Source organism: Zalophus californianus, chromosome 6 (assembly GCF_009762305.2).
Source record: "Zalophus californianus isolate mZalCal1 chromosome 6, mZalCal1.pri.v2, whole genome shotgun sequence".
In the NCBI taxonomy this organism is placed as follows: domain Eukaryota; kingdom Metazoa; phylum Chordata; class Mammalia; order Carnivora; family Otariidae; genus Zalophus; species Zalophus californianus.
This window is the reverse complement of record NC_045600.1, coordinates 141,390,507-141,409,511: the sequence shown is the minus strand read 5'-3', so window position 1 is coordinate 141,409,511 and position 19,005 is coordinate 141,390,507. Positions and strand designations below refer to the sequence as shown.

Here is a 19,005-nt window from a genome sequence, read left to right as displayed (position 1 = left end):
AACCTTAAAATATAAAGTGAGAAAGAGGAGACAGACTTAGAGATAGCTGATAGAACAATAATATCGTAATACAACAATAACAAGAGCTGACAGTTACATATTTAGCCTATACAATGTGCCAGGCACTATTCCTGACATTTTATGTATATTAACTCATTTCTCTACACAAAAGGTTAAGGCTTATGCGGTTAAGTACTCCTGTTTTCCTCACTTTGGGATGAGGAAATGGAGGCACGGAGAAATAACTTCAACAAGGTCATACGTTTCGTGAGTGCTGGAGGGAGGACTTAAACCCAAACAGTCTGGTTTTAGAACCCTTTAAATACTTTTTAATAAGTTGCAGAATGAAGTAAGTGGTAATTAGAGATGTAAATTATGACTGCAGGAACTCAGGAAGGCAAGACTGACTATAACCCAAAATAACAACTAGTTGTTAATGAGGAGGGGTCAGATAGGATTTTATAAGGGAAGCGGGCTTTGTAGAATGAGTAGTCTTTTTTGTAAGCAGCTGTGTTGAGATATAGTTTACATACCTTAAAATTCGCCTATTTAAAGTATGCAATTCTATGATTTTTTTTTTTTTTTTTAGTTTATTCACAGGGTTGTGCAACTCCACCACTATCTAATTTTAGAACATCTTTGTCTCCCTTAAAAGAAACTCCATACCCATTAGCTGTCAGTTCCCACTATCCCCCTCATCTCCCAGCCCTAGACAACCACTAATCTGCTTTGTGTCTTTATAGATTTCTGCCTAAGCTGGACATTTCATATAAATAGAATTTTACAAAACATGGCCTTTTGTGGCTGGCCTCTCATGTAGCATCACGTGTCCATGGTTCATCCGTGTCGTAGCGCGTCAGTGCTTCATTCTGTTTCAGTGACAGAAAATACGCCATCGTAAGCGTACTCTCTACATTTTATTCGTTCATTTATCATGTGTTGGATATTTGAGTTGTTTCCATTGTGTGGCTGTTATTATTAGGAATATTGCCATGAGCCTTTGTGTCTAAGTTGTCACGTGGACAGGCGCTTTCCTTTCTCGGGGACATCTGTCCAGCAGTGGCGTCGTTGGGTCAAAGGAACGGCAGGCTGTTTTCACAAGCAGCTGCAGCATGCAGTGTGTGAGGGTTGCGGTTTTTCCCCGTGTCCCCGCACCAACACGTGTTAGTGTGTGTCTTTTTGATTATACTCATCCTAGTGGGTGTGAAGTGGTGAGAATGGCGCTTTCAGGGGTGGAAAGTGAGGATTCAGGGCTGAAGTTTCAGGCATCAAAGTTCAGGTTGGTTCCAAGGAATGGAGAATAATCCATGGGATGAGTGGAGAGACCTGGAGAAGGGCTGGCCCTGGGGAGGCGGCTCGATGCCCGCTCCCAGGGATCTTGCGTTTCGCGATGATTAAGTATTTGGACTTTGTCCTGTGGGCAGAGGGAGAGGGAGAGGTAATTTTAAGCAGGCTCCATGCCCAGTGCAGAGCCCGATACAGGGCTTGATGTCACAACCCTGAGATAAAGACCTGAACCGAAATCAAGAGTCTGACGCTTAAATGACTGAACCACCCGGGTGCCCCACTGACGTATTTCAAACGGAGCCCTCCCCTGCCCACAGTCAAACCTGCTACTCCTCTGCGCTCCTGATTTCAGCTTACTGTGCCAGCTTCTCTAACCTGAACCCTATGGTAGAATGATCCAGCCTGGCAGCAGAGCAGAAGGTGGAGCGGGGGGATGAGAGACCAGAGGCCAGACGGCCCGAGGAAGCCCACTGGAGCGTTCTAGGAGAGGGTGATGGTGGCGGCGGCGGCAGCGGGAGAGGAGGCGGGACAGGGCGGAGGGAGAGCGCGGCCGAGGCGGTAAGACTGGCAGCTGATGGCGTAAGGAAAGCAGACAACGTGGAAGTTTCCACTTGTTTCTGGTGCGGGTGACCAGCACCACTGCCCATACCTGGACGTGCAGGAGGGGAGACGGGTGGGGGGGTGGGTAATGAATTTGATTGTTAGATCTGTGGTGTGAGGGTGTTTACGGGATGAGTGGCGATGGTGATGGCCTCAGTCTTCATACTTTCTTTGGTCATATGGGCCTCCTAAAAGAATTTTGGAAAACCGTACCACTTGTGTATTTCTTTTTTTTTTTTTTAAGGTTTTATTTATTTATTTGAGAGAGAGAGAATGAGAAAGAGAGCACACGAGAGGGGGTGGGGTCAGAGGGAGAAGCAGACTCCCCGCCGAGCAGGGAGCCCGAAGCGGGACTCGATCCCGGGACCCTGGGATCATGACCTGAGCCGAAGGCAGTGGCTTAACCAACTGAGCCACCCAGGTGCCCTGTCAATTCTCTTTTTTTTTTTTTTTAAGATTTTATTTATTTGGCAGAGAGAGACAGTGAGAGACGGAACACAAGCAGGGGGAGTGGGAGAGGGAGAAGCAGACTCCCCGCAGAGCAGGGAGCCCGACGCCGGACTCGATCCTGGGACTCCAGGATCATGACCTGAGCCGAAGGCAGTCGCTTAACCGACTGAATCACCCAGGCGCCCCACTTGTGTATTTCTAAACTGACACCAAAAGTTTTTCCGCATGAGTTTTAAATAAAGAGAATATGGTCTGTTGCAAATAACATTTTAAAATAAAATTGTTACCTAGCCCTTTTAAATGTATCCAGTAGAATATAAATATAATAGCAATTGTGTACCTACTTTCACTCATTTAAAAAACACGTTAACATTTTTTAACTTTAAATTTCTTCAAAAATTTCTTTAACAGATACTTTACATCTTTCCTTTTTCTCTTGGAACTCCTATTTCTCTTTCAGTTTCCCCACAGATTTTTATCCTAAGGTAATATATTTTTATACATGAAGTCTTGTTGCTTACTCTGTCATACTTAACCTGCAAGAGAAACAGGTATATAAATTAAAAGTTGTTTTTAAATCTCCCATGCCAAAATTTCCTTCCAGATTGAATTACTATAATCATTAGTTATATATAGCTGATCGGAATAGTTTAACCATATTTTTCAAATTTTAAGCATACATTTTGATTGGGAATGTAATTTAATGAGATAGGACTTCTTTTCAGTTAGCTGATACCTCTGTGGACAAATCAAGACAGTTCATATTTCTTATTCTTATAGATGTAAGCATTGAGAACCATTGCTCACATAAACATGTAGATGGGAATGGAAAGCATTTTATTATAGCAGTAACACTCAGTTATTTGAATTTTTTCTGACATATATGCCAAAATTACATAATGATCTGTCATCAAAAATTATTTTTAATCTGTCAGTTTACAACTTAAGTCCTTTAAATTTTGTGGAAAGCAGAGAATTATAAACTATTTGGCAAAATAAGTCAGATCATTAGTTACTCACTTTACTTTTTCTGGGAAACATGCTATAAAAATATTTTACCAAGACTTATCTAATGACCATTAAATATTGTTGTTGCCGGGGTGCCTGGGTGGCTCAGTCAATTAAGTATCCAAGTCTTGGTTTTGGCCCAGGTCATGATCTCAGAGTTGTGGGATTGAGCCCTGCGTCAGGCTGTGCACTAGGCATGGAGCCTGCTTGAGATTCTCTCTCCCTCTGCCCTTCCCCCACCAATCAATCAGTCAATCAGTCAATCAATATTCTTGTTCCTCTTTCACTGAAATGAATCTTGTATCCATTATATTCGGAAGAGTTGGGGAAATCAAAATGCTGTTAGTTTCAGTACACCTTTTTAATATATTTTTGACAGGTATTTTTATTGTGGGATATGCTTTTAAATAATAGTTTTATCAAAATTCTGTGGCTACCAGTTAGCTCTTTCAAATACTGGGACATGACTACTATATAACCTGGTTGGCAAAGCCAGTGTACATCACCAGACCCATCTCCTAAATTAAACTTACTTTCATTTATTTAAAAGGAAAATTCTGACTTTGTTTCTCAATCCACATAAACTCTTTAGTACACATCCCCGCGACAACTATCTCAGTTTCAAAAGCAACAAGAGCTGAGCACAAATTGATTCCATTTCCTGACACATCACTTAAAATGACATGAGTTTGACACCCTGGACCTAATCCTAGTTACCATGTTAAATGTCAGCTGATACAGTGCTCCCTTAGTGAAGATACAGTAGAGTCTCAAGCTTTTTAAAAAATAAGATCTTTATTGAGATATAATTGGGGTGCCTGGCTGGCTTAGTCAGTAGAACGTGAGACCCTTGATCTCCAGGTGGTGAGTTCAAGCCCCACATTGGGCAAAGAGCCTTCTTTCAAAAAATAAATAAGAGAGAGGGAGATAATTGACACATCATAAAATTCACTCATTTAAAGGTTAGCATTTGGGGTGGGGTTGTCTTTTCACAAAGTTATGCAGCCATCTCCCAAATCTAAGCGTAGAACATTTTCATCACCCCAAAAAGAAACCTGGTACTTGTTAGCGGTCACTCCCCATGCTCCCCTTCTCGTGTGTGCCCGTCCGCTTTCCCTGAGCAGAGTTTTCTCAAGGCTTATCCATGTTGCCACATGTATCAGTACTGGGTTCCTTAAGGCTGAATAATCTTCCATTGTATGGGCATTCCGTGTTTGTTTATACATTCATCAGTTGATGGGACCTTTCTCTGACTAGAATATTTGGTAATTCTAAACATCCCATTTTCCAACAGACCAAGTAAGACAAACTCTAAGCAACTGTTCACGTTCTCATCATAGCAAACTGTGTACAAGCTGCTTTTAGCCAGTGGCCCATGTGCTGGGTTCAGCGGGCCTTTTGTAGTAGAGATATCTGTTGTGGTTTTGAGTTTGAGATCGGCAGCTTTATTTCCTAATCTCATGTCATTTTATTATTTTTAGTAATTTGTTTGACTAAGTTAACATTTCTAAGGTGTTTTTTTTTAATTATGACACAAATATTAAAAATTTTTCAGATTGGGGCGCCTGGGTGGCTCGGTCGTTAAGCGTCTGCCTTCAGCTCAGGCCCAGAGTCCTGGGATCGAGCCCCACATTGGCCTCCCTGCTTGGCAGGAGGCCTGCTTCTCCCTCTCCCACTCCCCCTGCTTGTGTTCCCTCTCTCACTGTGTCTCTGTCAAATAAATCTTTAAAAAAAATTTTTTTTTCTTTCAGATTATGTGCCAGTTTTTGATAACCCCTTTATTGAAATGTAATCCACATACCATACAATTCACTTACTTAAAGTGTACAATTCGGTGGGTTTTAGTGAGTTTTACTACAATCAGTTTTAGAATGTCTTCCTCACCCTGCAAAAACACCGGCATCCAGTATCCAGTAGTCGTCACTGCCCCTCCCCCACACCCCCGCCGGCCCCCAGCAACCACTAATCCACCTTCTGTTTCTAGATCTGCCTGTTTTGGATATCTCATACAAATGAAATCACCCGATCTGTGGTCTTCTCTAACTGGCTTCTTTTACTTAACATGATGTTTTCAAAGTTTATTGCTGAATAATAGTCCATCGTATGGGTGTGGCCCATTTTATTTATTGGCGAATATCGGGGTTGTTTCCATTTTGGGCTCGTATGACTAATGCTAAAATATATGTTCACGCACAGGTGTTTGTGTGGACCCCTGTCTTCCCTTCCCGTGGGCACGCATGCAGGAGTGAAGTGCACATTTGTAGGGTGACTCTCTTTTTCACCTCCTGCAGAACTGCCGGGCTGTTTTCCAAAGGAGCTGCACCGTTTCCCATTGCCACCAGCAGAGTCCTTATGCCCCCTGCACTTGATATTGTCTCTTTTTTGACCCAGACCTTTTAAAAAAAAAAAAAATACATAAAACATTGTTCTGAAATTAAAGCAAAGTGTAAAATGTAGGGAAAGGTAACAAGGCCATTCTTGTCTATGGTCATTTCAGCATTTTTGTGGGTAGGGAGACTCACGCACCATTCCCAACGTAAGCCCAAAGCAACTCAAATGATTTTAAAGACCATCTACAACATTACAACATTTGTATACCTGAGCAATTCTTTTTATGCCATCATTCTGTCAGGACTGTGGTTTCCTTTGCTGCAGCAGTGATTGTAAGTAATTGACTTAGAACGATCGATCAAAATAGTCCATAGACGGATCAGTCCTTTACCTACTGCTTTTTCTTGCCACAGCCCGCTACACGTCCCTCTGCCTTTCCAACCCTAGAAAAGAGCTCTCAGTGTTTGGTGCATATAAATAGCAAAAGAGGGATGGTTTCAAAGTATTAGTTAACAGAGATCTCACAAGACTCTTAGAGCAAGATATCCTGTGACAATAGCCAGCTATGCAAGAAGCACCATCGTAAGGTGAAAATCATCTCCACTCCCACCACTTTGCTCTTGATGTATCTGAAATCAGAATATCCCAGCAAGGGCCAGCGTACTTCATTCCTCGTGTCACACTTTACTCCCAGCAGAAATATGTAAAACCCTTACAAGACAAGAAGCCCTACCAAGGGTTTCTGGTACTTTGATTAAAGAAAGTTTCAGGGGCACCTGGATGGCTCGGTTGGTTGAGCATTGGACTCTTGATTTCAGCTCAGGTCATGATCTCAGGGTCATGGGATCAAGCCCAGCGTTGGGCTCCACACTGAGCATGGAGCCTGCTTAAGATTCTCTCTCTCTATCTCCCCGACCTCTCCACCCCCACTTATGCATGCACACTCTCTTTTCAAAGATTATTTATTTATTTATGAGATAGCGTGGCGGGGAGGGGGGGCCGGTGAGGAGCGGAGGGGAGAAGGACAAGCGGATTCCGTGCTGAGCACAGAGCCCAGTGCAGGGCTCGATCCCACGACCCTGAGATCGTGACCTCGGCCGAAATCAAGAGTCGGATGCTTAACCAACTGAGCCATCCAGGCGCCCCCCTCCCCTCCCACCCCCCTTAAAGAAAAGGAAAGAAAAAGTTTCAGCTGCACCCATACTATATTCAGTTTGTTCTGTGTGGTGTCCTGGAGGTTTTTACTGCCAGACCAGTGCTCGGTCATGAGGTTCAGAATGGGTGAAAAGTAGGGTTTGTTTGTTTTTGGAAAGTGAGGGGACAGTTGTAAAAGGGAGAGGCGGGGCAGGGGTGACAAGCAGGATGTCTGGACTGCAGGAGCACCCTCAGATCAGTCTTCTGGGAGAAAGTCCGCGTGAAAATGGAGGATCTGCAAATTGATTCCTTTACAGTTGTCTTTGCTTATGTACCTTTAGAAAGTCTTTGTGAACCCTTGGGGGATGCATACCCCAGTTTCAGACCACTGATTTAAAAAGAAGTTGGACTGTGGTTTAGAACTCTAAGGTCTGAGCGGGGGACGGAAGTTGGGACATGTGGGGACGACACTTGGGTGCTGCTTAAAGCGGCAAGTGGGGTCCCCAAAGAAGGTGACGGGGAGAAGAGAAGGAGCCGGACGCTGGGGAGTGATCCCCACTTAAGGAGTAAGCAAAGGAAGAAGACAAGGAGACAAATTAAAGGAGCGGGGGGGGGGCAAGTCTGTGGACTGTGAACTCGTCCGTGCCCGTAAGGGGTTTCTGTGCGGAGTGACGGAGAGGTCAGAGAGAAGGAGGTCTGCACAAAGACCCATGCACACGCCACACACAGCGGGAGGGTGACCACTCCCTGCTGCGTGGCCTTCTTGCCTGTATAGCAGTCCCTTCACGCACACGCTGCCCTCCACGTACAAGCCATTCTGTCCTCAGACCAGATGAGCTTACCCTACCACTGGCAACAAAACCTGGACCCGACTAGCTTGGATTCAGGTACAAAGACAGAAAGCCAGTGTTTGTTTGTTTGTTTGTTTGTTTGTTTGTTTGTTTGTTTGACAGAGACACAGAGAGAGCAGGAACACAAGTAGGCGGGTTGGGAGAGGGAGAAGCAAGCTTCCCGCAGAGCAGGGAGCCCGATGTGGGGCTCGATCCCAGGACCCTGGGATCATGACCTGAGCCGAAGGCAGACGCTTAACGACTGAGCCACCCAGGCGCCCAGAAAGCCAGTGGTTTTATTCCCCATCTTCCTTCTCTCTGAGCCCCACACCCCCGTACGTAGGCATCCTCCTTAACCATGCGTCATCACAGTTACGGTCTCTTTCTTTTCTTCCATCCACACGGGCACTGACATGTCTTTATGCTCTAACCTTAACTGTTCTGCAGTGTTACCTCTCCTTCCTGTGGAGATATTGGGACCTGGGGTAGTGGGGGGGTCCCTGCAGGGCCAAGGACCCTGTAACAGTCCCCTCACCTTTCTTTAGGTTTGTTTGTTTTTTTTTTTAATAAAGATTTTATTATTTATTTATTTGACAGAGAGAGAGAGAGCACAAGTAGGCAGAGCGGCAGGCAGAGGGAGAAGCAGGCTCCTCGCAGAGCAGGCAGCCCAATGCAGGACTCGATCCCAGGACCCTGAGATCCTGACCTGAGCCGAAGGCAGACGCTTCACTGACTGTGCCACCCAGGCACCCCTATTTAGTTTTAAAAGCCTGGATAGAACAATTTTGGCAGAATGGTAATGGCAAAAGCTAGAATGGAGGTGCCAAGAATTGAAATTGGATGTATGGTTAGTTGGTTGGGGGCCTAAGTGTCTTCTGAGAAACTTGCCATTGGAGGGAAAGAAAGAGATGAGGTGCCAGCCACAGTGGAATATGGGGTCCAGAGGAGCTTGTTTTGCTTTTAGGATTGGTGGTCCTATAGAACATACTCAGACAAAAGGGAAGAATTCGTGGAAGAGACTGAAGTACAAGAGAGGAGAGAATGGAGAAAAGCTCCCTAAGGAAGCGAGAGGGAGGACGTGGGCCACCAAGAGCAAAGGGCCATCGAAAGGGGAGTGCGTCGGTCTCCCGAGTCAGCCACCTCCCCTTTGGGGTCAGAGCAGAGGACGGTGACCCATGATGTGTAGGGCGTGAGCTCCCGCTGCCGCCCTGCCATCAGCTCTTCATGTACACGGTCAAAACTTGGGAACGCCGGTGGCCGAAAGACATGTGTTTTCTCTGATTTTCTTAATCTTTTTAAATAACGTTTTGGCTGCCTCTGCTTGTCAACCTCATCCCTGCGACTGGGCTCCTGATTCACCTGTCTTTCTACACATTCTCTTCTACAGCCCTCCCGATTCCTGGTCATCTCATCCGTAGACATTCGCTCCTTACCCCGTTCTGTGGCGCAAGCTGCCGGTGGTCATATTCAGCTTGAGATGGCTTGATAATTAGGTTGGCATAGTGGAAAATCAGTGTTTAATGTGTGAAGGTGGCTAAAATATATTTTCTTACGATAACAAAATTTTATGTTTGGGACTTCTAGGTTCAGCATGAGCTTTAACAGACATAATCTGAAATACTACGTGTTACCGAAAAAACCCAAGAAGGTGGCATTTGACTGCTTAGAATGGATCAGAAAGCATCACCCATGTGAGTACAGCCATGTGACAGATTATGTCCAGAAGTAATAAATGTCTTTTTGTTACCACAATAGAATATATCAATGTGCATATTAAACATTTCTTTTTTCGTTACAATAGCACTAACTAGCTATTTATAGAACAGAATATTGCAACTCTCTCAATCCTGGAAATTATAAAATCGCATTTGGTTTGATAACAATAAACCCTAAGAAAAAGTATACGAAATATTCCCTCCTACACAGCCGTGTTATAATTCACGGTTTCAGTGTCTCTCCTCTGGCTTCTGTTGGTATGAATTACACCGATCTCTGTGTTAGGGCCTTCTCCCAAGAGTGCCTCTGAGTTCTGTTAACTAAAATGAGATCCTGAAATGCCGGGTAGTTTTCCATGTAACCCCTTTTCTACTTTCCCGCAGAGAATTGTTTCTGCTAACCACCTCTGTTTCATTTTTTGAAAACTAGTATACATCTTTGCAGGGCGCCTTGCTGGCTCCGTTGGAGCAAGCGACTCTTGATCTCGGGGTCGTGAGTTCGAGCCCCACGTTGGGTGTAGAGATCACCTTTTTTTTTTTTTAATTTCATTTCATTTTATTTTTAAGATTTTATTTATTTATTCATGAGAGACAGAGAGAGAGAGAAGCAGAGGGAGAAGCAGGCTCCCAAGGAGCAGGGAGTCCGATGCGGTACTCGATCCCAGGACCCTGGGGTCATGACCCGAGCCAAAGGCAGACACTTAACTGACTGAGCCACCCAGGCACCGTAGGGATAACTTTAAAAAAAAAATTAAATCTTAAAAAAATTAGTATATGTGTTCGTTTGAACAGATCAAACGATGCAGGGATAGACTAAGAAGTCATCCATGATCTCCCTCCCAGGCCTCCTTCTCCCAAGCAGAGAATGTAGACAGCTTGTCTGTCTATACCTTTGGCTCTGCCAAGGAGAGAGGACTTTTTCTTTCATAACTTTAATTTTGTGACTCTAAAAACCGTACCTATAATACGTGCTCACTGAAGAAAAACCGTGAAAGCAACAAGAAGAAAGAAGCAAAACGCAAAGCTTACCTCAAGACAAGTCACCGTTACCGTTCGGGGTTTATTTCCTTCCAGCAGTTGTTGTGTGCATTTTTCTTTCCATTAGCATACTGTGTCCGCAGTGTTCCTACCCTTAACCTGTTTTATATCTGAAGCATTTTCATGGGTTTTTTTTTTAAACTTAGAAATCACTTAAAAAGTTTCAGTATATCTTATTTCCTAATGTCCTTTCTTAATTTCCTAATGTTGGCCATTAAAATTTTTCTAATTTTCAAAAGGAGAAACAAAACTTTTCGTAGAAATCCTTGTACCACTTTATTTCCTAGATTAGTTTCCTAGAAGGAAACCGAATCAAAAGCTAGAAGCATTTGTAAGGCTGATACGTACTGCTACACGCTTTCCACAGCATTTGTGTAAGGGTCCCCTCCCATGTGATAGCCCATGTTAGAGCCCAGGCTTCGTCCAGGTCCACCCCAGGAGCCATTCGGGGGACAGAACAAAAGGTCACATCTTGTGATTTCCAGTACACGTTGAACTCCTTGCTTAAATTACTCTGTGTGACCCCGCTCTACTCTAAGAAGACTATGGAGTTCTGCTTGTGGTTTGTGTATTTCTAAGAACATAATGAGGGGCACCTGGGTGGCTCAGCTGGTTGAGCGTCCCACTCTTGGATCTCGGTTTGCAGCTTGATCTCGGGGCCGTGGGTTCGAGCCCCACATTGGGCTCCATGCTGGATGTGGAGCCTACTTTAAAAAAAAAGAACATGACAAAAATTGTGTTGTTATTTATGTTAAAAGCTCTCATGTCTCAGTACTGTTTTGGTTTCTTGGCAGATGACTCCGGGATAATCTACTGCCTCTCCAGGCGAGAATGTGACACCATGGCTGACACTTTACAGAAAGATGGTCTCGCTGCTCTTGCTTATCACGCTGGCCTCAGTGATTCTGCCAGGGATGAAGTACAGCACAAGTGGATTAATCAGGATGGCTGCCAGGTAACATTTTTTAAAATAAACAAAGGAAATAATTTTTTATAGTATATGAACACGCTTGTACGTGCTGGATGAAAATTGTTTTTACTTTAAAGACAGCAGACATCAAAATAAGACTAAAATTTAAAAACAGATCTTTTTGAGACTTCTTAAGTTGCTTTTTCTTTCTTAAATAAAAAAAAAGTTTTATTCAGTTGTAGTTTACGTACCGTAAAATTTGCCCTTTCATAGCTTAAAAAGTTAGTGGGTTTTAGTATATTCACAAGGTTGTGCAAACATCACCACTAATTCCAGAATATCTCATCATCCCCGAAAGAAACTCCATACCCTTTAGCATCCACTCCCCAGTCCCTGGCAACCACTAATGGAACCACTGCTATTCTGTCTCTATAGATTTTCCTATTCTGGACATTTCATATAAATGAAATTATACAGTATGTGTTCTTTTGTGACTGATTTATTTAGCATAATGTTTTTAAGACAATGTATATCTTGGTGTAACATGTATCAATACTTTATTTCTCTTTGTACACCAGATAACATTCCATGGTACGGATATATCCTAGTTTGTTACCCATTCATCAGTTGGTAGACATTTAGTTGCACCCACTTTCTGGCTATTGTGAATAATGCTTCTGTGAACATCTGTGTACATGTTTTTGTATGAACATGTTTTCAGTTCTCTTGGGTAGATACCTCAGAGTGGAATTACTTAGTCATATGGTAACTCTCTGTTTAACTTTTTGAGGAACTACCAAACTGTTTTCCAAAGCAGCTACAGAATTTTACATTCCTACCAGTGATCTATGAGCTTCCAATGTCTCTTGACTTCTTATTATTACTACTTTTTTTTTTTACTATATCCATCCTAGGGGATGTGAAGTGGCATCTCACTGTGATTTTAATTTGCATTTCCCTAATAACTAATTGTGTTGAGATGACAGATTTGTCACCCAAGTGGATCAAGAGGGAGGAAGCTAAGAACACTCTAGGCATCCCGTACAGTGGCAGGTGCCAGCCTTGGATAGACCTTTCTTTTTTTTTTTTTTAAAGGTTTAGTTCCTCTTTTTTTTTTTTTTTTTTTAAGATTCTACCCATTTATTTGAGAGAGAGAGAGAATGAGAGATAGAAAGCACGAGAGGGAAGAGGGTCAGAGGGAGAAGCAGACTCCCCGCCGAGCAGGAAGCCCGACGCGGGACTCGATCCCGGGACACCAGGATCATGACCCGAGCCGAAGGCAGCCGCCCAACCAACTGAGCCACCCAGGCGCCCTGGATAGATCTTTCTAAATACAAGGATGAATTTGAGAAAAACGACTAATAACTTTTTTTTTTTAGCCTATGAAGTTTTCAGTTCACAAAAAGAGAAATTACCCCAAAGATTCAATGGAAAAATATCTCTCAAAATTATTTTGTAACAGAAAACAGGAGAAAGTCTTAGAGGATATTAGCCTAGTGTCTTTGGAAAGATGTCAGAATACTTGGCGTATATGAACTAGAAGTACTTGCCATAAGAAGATCACAGGCTGCGATGAAGGCACAAATAAAAATGCAATTTATCTAGATAAGAAAATGCACAAAAGGCAAAAAAACAAGTAGAATCACTATCAAGGCACAAATGGTTCAACTCGGTGCAGACATCTGCATCAGTGAGGTAGTGAATAACTTGAAAATGTCAGCCTAAGAATAATCATTGTATCCAAGGAAGAAATGAAGATGGCTGAAGTGGCTAAAGTAGTCAGATGTGTTCTAAATGAATACATAACAAATATTTAACAAATTTAAAAGCATTATCTCAGAGTCGCTGGGGGAAAACTTAACATGTAGACAAAGTTCACCACTTTGTTTGATTTGCAAAGAGCTAAAAGAAATTATATTCACAAAGATACAGAGGTAGGATGCTCTACAAAAAGCAGGCAGGTCTGAGACTGTCTCACTAAATAACAAAAGCAGGAACACACTGTCTTGAATCAAAGGAGGGAAGCTTGGGACTGAAGGATTTCAGAGCCAGCTCATTGTCACAGATGTTGGGCACAACAGAAAGGCACTTTCAGATACGTCAAGTCCAAAAACGCATCACCAGCTTATCTTCACTCAAGTAGTGCCAGATGCCAGTCTTCCCTAATTTGTATATTGAATAAGCAAAATTCTAGTGGGATTTTTTTTCTTTGATAAACTTTTTCTAAAGTTTGCCTGGAAGAATATTCAAGTTAAAATAACTGAAAGAATTTGGCAAGAAAATGAAAACACATGAACACTAGCTTTTGCAGTACATTGCAGACGGATCAGTGACAGAAATCCAGAATTAGGAAGGAAAACATGTAAAACGGGGTGCCTGGGCGGTACAGTCAGTTGAGCATCCAACTCTTGGTTTCTAGATCGTGAGATCAAGCCCTGCATAGGGCTCCGTGCTCAGGGCAGAGTCTGCTTGAGATTCTCCCTCCCTCCCTCTCTCTCCCCCCACCCCCCCCCAAAAAAAAATCTAAGAAAAAAAAGGAAAACATGTAAAAACAATATGTGGCAAGGATGCATTGAAAAGTAATGAGGAGGGGCACTGGGTGGCTCAGTGGTCAAGCGTCTGCCTTCGGCTCAGGTCATGATCCCGGGGTCCTGGGATCGAGCCCCGCGTCGGGCTCCCTGCTCCACGGGAAGCCTGCTTCTCCCTCTCCCACTCCCCCTGCTCGTGTTCCCTCTCTGGCTGTGTCTCTCTATCAAATAAATAAATAAAATCTTTAAAAAACAAAAAGAAAAAGAATGAGGAAAGGAGGATGATCCAGCCAGTGGTAGCACTTACCTGCGGGGGGGAATCGTTTTGGATCCTCTTATCAAAATTAATTACAGGTAAATAAAAGTATTGTTTTTTGTTTTGTTTTTTAATTTTATTTATTTGACAGAGACAGTGAAAGAGGGAATACAAGCAGGGGGAGAGGGTGAGGGAGAAGCAGGCTTCCCCCTGAGCAGGGAGCCTGATGTGGGCTCGATCCCAGGACCCCTGAGATCATGACCGGAGCCAAAGGCAGATGCTTAACGACTGAGCCACCCAGCCTCCGCAGAAGTATTGGTATTTTTAAATGTATGAACTCTGGCTGGAAGAGAACCCAAACTTAAAAAGAGCTCAAAAGGAAGTAATTGCTAGAAATTATTAAAAATCTAAATAAACATTTCTATATCGATGAACAAAATTAAAGGCAATAGCAAATAAGAAACAACTAGGGAAATGATGTCTTCTGCAAATAAAACATCCCAAAACTTTGATGAGAAAAACATGGGTCTCAAATAGTAAATTACCCCAGGCTATCAAGAGACATCGAAAAGGAGCCACAAAAGACTAAGTAGAATTGTTTTTCAAAGTGCAACTTTGCTAATTATTAAAGGAATCCAAATTTAAAACAGTGAGAGACCATTTTCACCTCTGTATCAGCAGACTTTTATTAACTGTTGGGGACGGTGCTATAAGAGGCAATTTCCTGCAATGTTCCTGAGAGCCTTTCTGGAAAAGAAGATGGCAGACTGTTACAGGAGCCTCAGATCTGAAACGCATGTGTGGAATTTACATCAGAGTTTGTTTATGGGTTGCTTGGTTTTTTTTTTTTTTTTTAATTTTTTTATTGTTATATTAATCACCATACATTACATCATTAGTTTTTGATGTAGTGTTCCATGATTCATTGTTTGTGCAATGGTTTTTTTTTTTAATTGAAGTATAGCTGATGTATATAGTATTATATTACTTTCAGGTATACATTATAGTGATTCAACAATACTATACATTACGAAATGCTCGCCACAGTAATTGTACCAACCACTTACCACCATACAAAGTTATTACAATATCATTGACTGTATGATAGTATTATTTTTTTAAAGATTTTATTTATTTATTTGAGAGAGAGAGAAGCAGCGTGAGAGGGGAGAGGGTCAGAGGGAGAAGCAGGCTCCCCGCTGAGCTGGGAGCCCGATGTGGGACTCGATCCCAGGACTCCGGGATCATGATCTGAGCCGGAGGCAGTCGCTTAACCGACTGAGCCACCCAGGCTCCCTGATAGTATTATTTTTAATAGTAAGTAGCTTAAATGTCCTGAGAGAGTGACTGGGTACATTATAGCGCATTCCTGGCATTGAAAATGGTTTATGAAGAATTTCATAATGATATGAAAATGTTCAGATGTCGATGATGGAGAAACATAGGGACAAATAGAACCTAAATGTGTGAAATCTCAACCGAAAAAAAGAAAATTTAGAGGCACCTAGGTGGCGCAGTTAAGCGTCTGACTCTTGGTTTCGGCTCAGGTCGTGATCTTGGGGTCTTGGAATTGAGCCCCACATTGGGCTTTGCACTCAGTGCAGAGTCTGCTTGAGACTCTTTCACCCTCTGGCCCTCCCCACTGCTCTCTCTAGCTTTCTCTCAAATAAATAAGCAAATCTTTAAAAAAAATGAAAAAGAAAATTAATAGAAAAATAGATGAGGGGCGCCTGGGTGGCTCAGTCATTAAGCGTCTGCCTTCAGCTCAGGTCACGATCCCAGGGTCCTGGGATCGAGCCCCGCATCAGGCTCCCTGCTCTGCAGGAAGCCTGCTTCTCCCTCACCCACTCCCCCTCTGTGTCTCTCTCTGTCAAATAAATAAATAAAATCTTAAAAAAAATAGATGAGAAAAAAAGAAAAAAGCTAATTCTTTTCAAGTTCTTTAAATCTTTTTGTACAGTATAAATATTCTATAATACCAATGCACACATATATACATATCTGTATATATGTATATAAAACACTTTGATCAAAAATATAGTTCAAGAAAATGGGTGAATTTTTGTTTCTGTTTTCAGACTAATCCTCACAGTCAAGATATAATTATACAGTCACTGGACAACCTTGATCTTGTTAGATTTGTAAGATAGAATAAAACTTCATTGTTTTTCTTCACAAAGAAATGATTATAGTCTGAAGTTTCAAAAGCAACACAGAAATAAGGAAGTAACAGCTCGACTAAGCCAGTTTTCCCAGTGACAAGAAGTAAAGGCTTTCAAGGGAGAGTTGGCTTTAGGGTTGCCTCACTGGGAGCCCGCACACTGCCTCGTGGCCAAGGCCCACCCGACCTGGGGAGCCGCACCCGCACCCCTGCTTCTTGGATGGCTGTGGGCTGCCACACGTCCCTGCACAGCCTCTCACCTTCTCTCCACCACTAGAGGCTCCAATAGACTTTCTCTTTTCCAAGGACACTTCCTTCGATCAAAGTGCCCTAAATTTGGAGGGCTGACTGGCCTGTAGCTCAGGCCACAGCCGCCCCAGGCACTGCCGAGCACGCCTGTTCGCTGGCCATGTTCTCCACCGCCTGCACTTGCTCACCCTGGTGCTCAGTCACCAAGACCACGTCCTCAGCCTCAGCCTGGCTGCCAGGTAGTTCAGTTGCTTTTGAAATACTGTTCTTACAGCTGCTATTTATTTTCTTGAGAGCTAAAAAAAAAAAGTCTTGCAGCTTTATTTGTATAATATAATCTTGCCTGTAGATGAAATGTTTTTGTCTGGGTTAATAAGTCCTACATTTGCAACGGAAATGGATATTCTTGAAAATGATTTTTTTTTTTTTTTTTTTTTTACTGAAAGCGGATTTATGAAGCTCTTGAAATTTAACTGTCACCTTGCTTGTCCTAAGTAATTTGCATAGGCCAAGATCCACAGTCTCCAGGCTTTTTTTCTAGTATAAGCACCTCTCAGACTTTCACCCACGTGAGTTCCAATAAAAATTTCACAAGTTTTTACTTTGAAATCAGCTGTTGAGGAAAAGGAGCTGGCGTGTGATCCATCAGCTGCTCCCACTGGGAGCACAGACAGTAAGCGCGGGGGCAGGTGAGAATATGCCACGGCTCCCGGAGCATCAGAGAAACCGGCAGAGGTGACCTCTGGGAGCTCAAGCCCTGGGAACCCTCGTTCCTGACCCTGGCACTGGATGTCATGGCTGTCTGGACAGTGCCCCTCACGCCTCCGTATCAGAAACGGAAGAGAGCAAGCTGTGGCCGCCCACCAAGACGTCACAGCTCTTGATTCTGGCCCCTTCTATGATGCCAAATAACACAAGGAAGTGCCTGCCGCCATGAGCTCCTCTACCTTCTCGGGACTTCATAGGATTGCAGGTTAACAATAGTAAGACCTCACATTAGTCATGCTAAATAACGGGACCAAGTTAAGATATTAGATTGCTGTACAGAGTAAAATAGAGAGTAGAGCTTTTAGAGGCACCTGTTATTAAAATGTCCCTTTCTATCTATTATGAGCCTAAGCGGCTTTTGCTCTTTCATCAGGTTATCTGTGCCACGATAGCATTCGGAATGGGGATTGACAAACCCGACGTGCGGTTTGTGATCCACGCATCTCTCCCTAAGTCTGTGGAGGGTTACTACCAGGAATCCGGCAGAGCTGGGAGAGATGGGGAGATATCGCACTGCCTGCTCTTCTATACGTATCATGATGTGATCCGGCTGAAGAGACTCTTACGGAGTAAGCTAAGCCCGTCCTCTTCGGTCTCCTGAGGGAGTCTGCTCCTACCACTGTGGTGCTTTTGCTCCAGCTTTCTTTAAATGGTTATAAAAATACTACATGCTTGTCGTGTAAAACTCGAATGATAACAGACGTGTGTACACAGACATGTACACGGCAGAAGATGTCCAAACCGTGCCCTGCATACAGTCCTGCCCTGGGAAATAACTCCAGCTGTTGGCTTCCTGTGTATCCTTCCAGATCCAACCTGTGCATGCATCCTTGCTTGTAACACATGTAACACGTGTTCCAAACATGCAGAAACATGCAGGTAGAATGGGAAAAATAACGAGCCCTCACGCACCACCCAGTTAAGAAATAAAACGCCCCGTATATCCCTGTCCTTCCTCAGCCCTCCACTCCCCCATCAGAGAGAAGCAGTGTCTTGTACTTGGTGTTTACCCCTGCCAAATGCATATATTTTGCCATTTGTGCTGGGGATTATATTATATGCCTTTGTTAGGTACATATAGTTTGTTTTCAGTCTACACTAGGATGTAATTATGACTCCACTTGATACATGTAGTTCAGCTACATGGAATTCCATGTCTATTTATTTTTTTAATAAAATATTTTATTTACTTGTCCGAGAGAGAGAGAGAGCACAAGCAGGGGGAGCAGCAGGCAGAGGGAGAAGCAGGCTCCCTTGCTGAGCAAGGAGCCTGATGCGGGACCCAATCCCAGGACCCTGGGATCCTGACCTGAGCCGAAGGCAGACGCTTCACCGACTGAGCCACCCAGGCGCCCTCCATGTCTGTTTAACCAGTCCTCTTGGAATACATACCTAGATTGTTTATTGTTTTTCATGGTTATCAGCAGTGCAGTATTGAGCACCTTTTGCAGGTATCTTTGGGCATTTGGACAATTGTCTATATAGGATAAATGTCCAGACTTAGACTTGCCAGGTCAAAGTGAATACATATTTTAGAATCTTATTATGCCTTTTGCCCACTGTTCTACTAAGTTGTGATAGTTAAATACATTTCCTAAATAAATTTGCTATTTTGAGACCACTTTTGAATGGATCCTGCCAGAGATACTACACACGGGATATGACACTTACTGGGCACTGTGCCAAATATTGGGTCATCTTTTGTACCCATAACCCCTAGCTTTTGAGGTAGAGTCCATC

At 43.2% G+C, this 19,005-nt stretch overlaps 1 protein-coding gene across 2 annotated transcripts in view; it reads left to right on the top strand.

The window, feature by feature from the left end:
- Positions 1–19,005, top strand: part of BLM (BLM RecQ like helicase) — a 90,455-nt gene that overhangs the window by 48,978 nt on the left and 22,472 nt on the right. For both annotated transcript variants that reach the window (XM_027571201.1, XM_027571202.1), the window contains 3 exons: positions 9,225–9,331; positions 11,188–11,348; positions 17,639–17,834. In XM_027571201.1, coding sequence (XP_027427002.1) covers positions 9,225–9,331; positions 11,188–11,348; positions 17,639–17,834 — 464 coding nt within the window. The remainder of the gene's footprint in view (positions 1–9,224; positions 9,332–11,187; positions 11,349–17,638; positions 17,835–19,005) is intronic.